This window comes from Topomyia yanbarensis, chromosome 1, assembly GCF_030247195.1.
Source record: "Topomyia yanbarensis strain Yona2022 chromosome 1, ASM3024719v1, whole genome shotgun sequence".
NCBI classification, from domain to species: Eukaryota; Metazoa; Arthropoda; class Insecta; order Diptera; family Culicidae; genus Topomyia; species Topomyia yanbarensis.
In genome coordinates this window covers 183,179,554-183,186,433 of record NC_080670.1, presented here as the reverse complement: position 1 = coordinate 183,186,433, position 6,880 = coordinate 183,179,554, and the positions used below count along the sequence as shown (strand labels likewise).

The 6,880-nt window shown below is 45.7% G+C and overlaps 1 protein-coding gene across 1 annotated transcript; it reads left to right on the top strand.

Annotated features, from left to right (window-relative positions):
• The first annotated feature begins 3,588 nt into the window (after positions 1-3,588).
• Positions 3,589-6,204, top strand: LOC131683876 (uncharacterized). The gene is made up of 2 exons (XM_058966251.1): positions 3,589-3,817; positions 4,388-6,204. The coding sequence occupies exons 1-2, from the start codon at positions 3,682-3,684 to the stop codon at positions 6,130-6,132; spliced, it is 1,881 nt and encodes a 626-aa protein (XP_058822234.1). The 5' UTR covers positions 3,589-3,681; the 3' UTR covers positions 6,133-6,204.
• The last annotated feature ends 676 nt before the right edge of the window (positions 6,205-6,880 follow it).

Below are 6,880 nucleotides of genomic sequence, written 5' to 3'. Positions count from 1 at the left end.
GTTTCATGCTGAACCGGAATTTTGTTGGACGTTACGAATCATTAATCGACTATTCAAATTCATTGGTTGAATTTTCATTAACCGTGCACAGCGAGTTTGCTGAACATCTAAACTTAATAGTACTATGTCATGCTGATCATCTGTACCAGCAAATATATGACCCATTTAAACCATCGTCTGTAGCGGGAATCTTTCGATAAGATATTTAGTATGCGGACCTAGGGGCAGATCACTTGTGATGCATTTTTAAAAATCAGCGAAATTAAATGCATTTCTCGACAAACATATGATTACGGCCTAAAAGCCAGCTGTCAAAGTCCACTTCGAATGGAAATTCCAGACAAACCGTTGTTAGTCGAACACAGTTCACAACAGTTTATGAAAGAGAAAACTTTTCTCTTTCGTTTACTACCAACATCTGTGATTGGCGTGTAACGGTTTTTCCGGAATTTCCATTTAAAGTGGATTTTGACAGTTGGCTTTTAGGCCGTAATCATATGTTTGTCTAGATTTATTTCCATCAAAATAGAAATTCATAATGTATTTTGCGTTGCGTGCAATGTTTTTGCGTTGCGTGCAATATTGTTTGCGTTGCGTGTAAGACGTCAAAACCCAACAGAAAAACTAGCCCTACATTTAACAAAACGTCGAACAAAGTGGATCCGCGTAGGACGTTTGTTAAACAAACTTTTCTGCGAGGGAGTGCAAAGCTGATGCAAAAATGGAAATTAAATGCATTTTTTCTAATTTGATGCAAATTTGTTATACATTCTTAGAGTGATCTGCCCCTAGATGCGGACACAGGTTACTACTTATCCAGATATGTTGTAACTAAGGCAACCGGAAATATTATCGCTTCAAAAGTAGAACTTCATTTTAAAACGCTACAAATGCTCTAAGCGACAAGCATTGAAAAAATTCACCAAGCACTTATACCTAAACAATCAATACAAACGGTTGAACAAACACTTCACTATGCCTTCCAACGTCGCCTCCAGTACAAGTTCAGAACAAGTTTTTTCTGATGACATTTTAACCAGCCAGCGAATTTCTGAGGCTGCTAGTAACGTTCCTCTACGCTCACCCATTAGTTGTCATCCTATCATTAGGACTGCTGCAATTAGCTCAGCATGCACTAAGCTGACTTACTTATCCTACCGTTCAGACTAGAGCCTTGTTGCCTCTTACTGTATGCAGAAGCCGTATCCACTCCACTCGGTCCATTGCTGCTTGTCGCCAGCCTCGCAGTCTTCGAAGTCCGCAGGTCGTCCCCTATCTGGTCGATCCACCGTGCTCGCGTGCGCCTCAAGAACCATCTTCACCGTGTCGTCGTCCGACATTCTTACGACGTATCCAGCCAACCGCAAACGTCCTATTTTTTCGGTATGCGCGATGGATAGTTCTTCCAGCAGCTGATGCAACTCATGGTTCATTCACCTGCGCCACGTTCCGTCTTCCATCTGCACGCCACACGAGCATAGTCCAGGTATAATCAGCATCTTGTGATAATCAACTTTGTGCGGCGTCCTCCGGAGTTCAAAGTAGGCACGATTTCCCGCCGAGATCCGTTTCTGAATTTCTCTGCTGGTATCATTGTCGGCGGTTACCAGTGAGCCCAAATACAAGAATTTGTTGACCATCTCGATTTCGTTACCGTCAATCCGAACTCGGGATGGGAGGTTCACATTGTCGTCTCTAGAACCTCTTCCTCTCATGCATTTTGTCTTCGAAACGTTAATGGCAAGTCCGATTCTCCTGACTTCAGCTTTCAGTCTGATGTACGTTTCCGACATCGCCACAAAGTTCCGTGTCATTATGTTAATGTCGTCGGCGAAACCAAGAAGCTGGACGGACTTCCTGAAGATCGTGCCAGCGGCGCTAAGTAGTGTGATCGCGCGGTAGTTGCAGCAATCCAACTTGACACCCTCCATCCACTCCTCCGGAAGAGTCTCCTCCTCCCAAATTTTGGCGATTACCCAGTGCAGCGCTCTTGCCAGTATTTCACCACCGTATTTTAATAACTCCGATCTCCTCCTTGACTTCTCAGGGGCCGGCAACCTATATCTTCTGCACGTGCTCCAAGATCCGTTGCCATACTGCCTTTGTCCCCTGCTGCTTCACCGTTGAGGTGCTCGTTATAGTACTGCTTCTACCTCTCAATCACCTCACACTCGTTCGTAAGAAGGTTGCCGTCTAAGTTCCTGCACGTATCGGCTTGCGGAGCGTAGCCTTTGCGCGAACTGTTCAGCTTTTCGTAGAACTTCTGTATGTCGTTTACGCGGTGCAGTTGTTCCATCGCTTCGCGACCTCGTTCCTCCTGTTGGTGCTTCTTTATCCGGAGGACCGAGGTTTGCCTGTTCCGTGCTTGTTTGTATCGCTCCACATTCCGTGCTGCAGCATCCTCCCCCATGCTGCATTCTTCTCCTCTAATAACTGCATATATTCGTCATCGAACCAGTCGTTTCATCGAATCGGAATCGCTGTATCTAGTGCCGATATAGCAGTACTTTCTATGGCGGAGCGGATCTCCAGCCACCTTCAAGAGTAGCTGCGCCCAACTTTCTTCCGTGGGTAGTGCTGCTTCCAGCCGCTGTGCAATCCCGGCGTCCCGAAATTGTGTGATGTTTGGCCTTGGCGTCCGACTACGACGAGTGTTGTACACTGTCGAGAGTTTTGAGCGCATGCATACTGCAACAAGGTAATGGTCCGAATCTACACCCCGGTCAGCATGCCACAGTGGAACGGTTGTTCTAGATACTCCTTTGCTTGGCGACATGTTTGTAGATATTCTCCAATAATTACGGTGCTTGGACGAAACCAAGGGCCGGATTTTTTCTCTTATCCAACTTGTCAACTTGTCTGAATTGAGACGTCCAAAAAATTGTTTCAAAATCGTTCAACGCGGGTCCAACGATGGACGTTTGTTGAACGGTTATTTGGACGTTGTCCAAATTGGTCCAACGAACATCCTTCATTGGACGATTTTGAAACCAACCTTACTTAGAGGGCGGGCTCAGGACCAACGAAGTCAGTCGCTTCCAATTCGTCAACACATTCATTTCCAGTAATACCGGAAAGCTCGGGCACCCAGATAGTGTTGATTTGTGTGCCTGTCTTGTGTGCATCTTGGCTAGTCTGCTGTCTTTTGGTTTGAATTAAAATCAATAATAATTTTCATTAACTATTATTTGAGAATCCCGCAAAAATAAATGAAAATTGAATCACATATTTATTTGTTTTATAGGAATCAACTAATTAGGAAAATGGAAAAAAAATGTTATTTTTCCCATCGCATGGTGTTTAGGGTAATGTGCCTTTCACGTCAGCCCACAGAAACTGTCTAAGGTCTGGAATAAAGTAAACCGATAGCGTTCGTAAGTTGTATTCGATCCTTTGCAAATAGAAATGCATTCTCTCCTTGTACTCCTTGCCCTAGCAATGTGCTCAGACAGCACTACAAATTATTCCCTCAGTTTTTCTGTGGATACTGGAGCCAATTACTATGTGTATTTGCTGGAACCATAACTTTTGATACAATCTCACATTTTTGCGATTTTATGTTCTCCGACCCAATCGTAGTCAGCCATGACTAGCTAGTTAGACATTTAATTTCATTTCACTCTTTTAACGGACGCTGAAAGTTTTCCAAATTTTCAGTTATCGAAATTATCAATAGCCAAAATGAACGACGAAGTCCTTGAACCGGCTACGAGGGCAGTGCTAGCCATGGCTGCCAGCCTGTTGCTCGACCAGTCGGCTGAAAGTGAAGAATTGCACGAACTTTTGCAGAGAACAAGCAATTCGCTGGTTGATGAAGGTAAGCTCCAACGCTGTTAAACTATCCGGAATTTGATATTCAAAATCCCGTACAGTATCGGCTTAAGCGGTTCCGAATACAGTACCCGGTCAAATCATTCAGAATTTGGTTAAGAGTCCTGAATGGAGTCAGTCAAATGCAACAACCGATTCTGAAACCGATTGAGTCGCAATCGGTTGTCGCATTTGAGTTGGAAACCATACTGACTCCATTCAGAAATCCGAACCGGTTCCGGTAAGAAGAGACTGATCAAGATCAGAGTGTAATGCAGTTTTTGCTTGACTTCGGAACTGAGTCGGGTTCAAAACGCTCTCGGTTAAACCATTCGGAATTTGATTCGGGACCCTAAATGAATTCAGCATGGATTACAACGAAGTGCTACAACCGATTCAGTCGGAATTGGTTTTTGTATTTGGCCTGGGAGTTACAGAATAGGTTTAGCTGGGCTAGCACTGTCGTTACAAATATTTTAGCAGCAGTTCGGGTTAGAACCCGAACAGACGGAACAGTCTGTTATTATTCGAAAATCAAACCCTATTCTACTTAGACTAATACAAGTATATCGATTAGTTTCAGATAGCTTCCGTGAAGAGATGAGCAGATCGTTAGGTAAAACTGAACAGTCCTATCGATTGTCACGTCCTTCCGTGCCAGTACGAAGACGTGGTCAGCCAGACACTCCTGACGCGGATCGTTCGTATTTTGAACCTATGCCGACTGTCATATCTGGAACGCCTCATTCTGCTGGCGGCCGCATAAGGACACCTTTCGGTGTTCGTCGCAAGCAACACCTGAAACGGATTGGGCACAGTGAGCCAAGAATGATGTACGATCAACAGGTTCCCAAAATTGTGATATCTCAAGACAATGACGAAGCGGAATCCTTTCGAATAGCCCGTCCCCCAAGATCACCTGTGCCAACACATTTTCCGGAGTCCTCGTACGTCACTCCAAAGGGACCACCAAAACCAGTTCGAATCAGATCGATGGGTCGATCGACAACTCCTCCCGTGCCAGTACGACGACATGGTCCGCCGGGAACTCCTGTTGTGGACCGTTCGTATATCGAAGCTGCGCCAATTTCGGCACCTGGAATCCCTCGATCTGCTAGTGGCGGATCAAGGACGCCGCTGGGACTTTTTCGTAGGCAGCAACTCCAAAGTATTAGGGAAAATGAACAGCTGGCTATGAGCAACCAACAGCAGCCCAATTTCGAGATATATCAAGACAGTGACGAAGAAGAGTCTCTTCGAATAGCCCATTTGTTCAAATCTCCTGTTTCAGATCAAGATTCCGTTAGACCAAACCTCGATCTATCACACGAACCGACTATGTTGGGGCAGCCTTTACATAGCACGCCTATAAAATCTCCAGTGATGTCCCCCGCAGAAGACAGTGAAGTCATATCCTTACCGAGAATCATGACACCTCCGTTTACACCACCATCACCGATGACCCCAAGAGAAGATAGTGGAGTAATATCGCCGCCGAGATTCATGCCACTTCCATTTACACCACCATCACCAGACCCCCCTCCTAAGCCACGTCAATACGTGCCACCTAGCCCACCAGTGAGCCATTTTCGACAATTCCAACCAATGTCTCCAAGTTATCCAGATGAAGATCTGTCTCGTCGAAAATATGCCTCAATCGACATATCGGCCCTGGAGGAATCACGGACAATTCACATACCAGATTCGCCTCCCAGACCGACCATGCTTCAGAGTCCGATGAATTCCCCATCGGAGCTTCCTTCCTTTGCAGTCCTTACCTTTGAGTCGTCAGACAACGAAGATTCAAGGCCAAACAAACTTACCCCCGAAGAATGGGAAGAAGTTCTAGGCAACATGCACAAAGAGTTGTGGGAGTATGATTTGTCGATGCATGAGGCACTACTGGGAGATCAACTGGAACCATTACCACCACCTCCAGTATGCAGCGGTAGCCCGTTTTTAACGTTACATGAAGCACTCAAGGGCAACAGGTCGCCTACGCCAAGGAATCCACCCAAGAAGGCATCTCCACCGAAAAAGGCCCAACCACCGAAGAATACGAGTCCGCCATCGAATCCATATCCGCCGAGATTTACGACTGAGTTGAGAACTGTGCGTCCGCCGCCGAGATCTGGGCCCCCGTCTAGGTTTATGCATCAACCGTGGAATCCGCCTGGGGGACGGAAACTTCCAATTCCGGTAGTACGCAGCTTGCCCGTCCCGCCAATAACGTTCTCTAGATATAAACGAAGGGATTACATCCGAATGCCGACAGACGCGGAGTTGGATATCACCCTAGAAGATGATGTCTTTTGGGATTAGCCTAAATTGCTGGTGAATGTTTCTATCTTGTTCTATTCTGCTTAATAAACGCGTCCAATACACAATGTAAAACCATAACAAGTTTGTTTTTTTTTTCTATCCTGAGAACTGTCACCGCTTATGCAACGCGACACCGATGTTTTTTTTTTTGATTCGTCCAACAACGACCTTTGCATTCCAACAGACGACAGGGATCACAAGTTTTTGCGGACAAAATTAATAACACCGACCCTTGTCATAAGTCGGTATTAATTAGCAAAAAGGACAAGGGAATATGGGACGAACTTTTCTTTTCGGTAAAACCAGACGCCAGACGAGTCGCAATGCACGGGAACATTCCGGTATGCGCACGCCACCCGACCAGAATGCGCTGCTGAAAGACGTGATTAACCTCTTCTATAAACCGAGCTTAACCAGTCGGAACTCGACGGGAAATTTTCCTCTCGGTCGTGGTGATTGATGTCGGGTACAAGGGGAAGGATATTTATCATCGTGTTTTTCGCAGGATGTAGCTTCGGTGTTGTTTTTAGTTCAGCCACCCACCCGCCGGTGGAAGGTGACGAAAGTTCCAAATATTTTACCTCACTTTCCCGGCTGCACCATGTCAGATATTTTTAAAATATGTCCACCGTCACCAATCATAACTATGCGGATGATGGAGAAGAGCTGGCATTTTGGATTGTACATAGTGCTGTGTGGAACCGAGATTCGGTTACTTCTGGAAGCGTCGCAGTCGTACTCTTTTCCG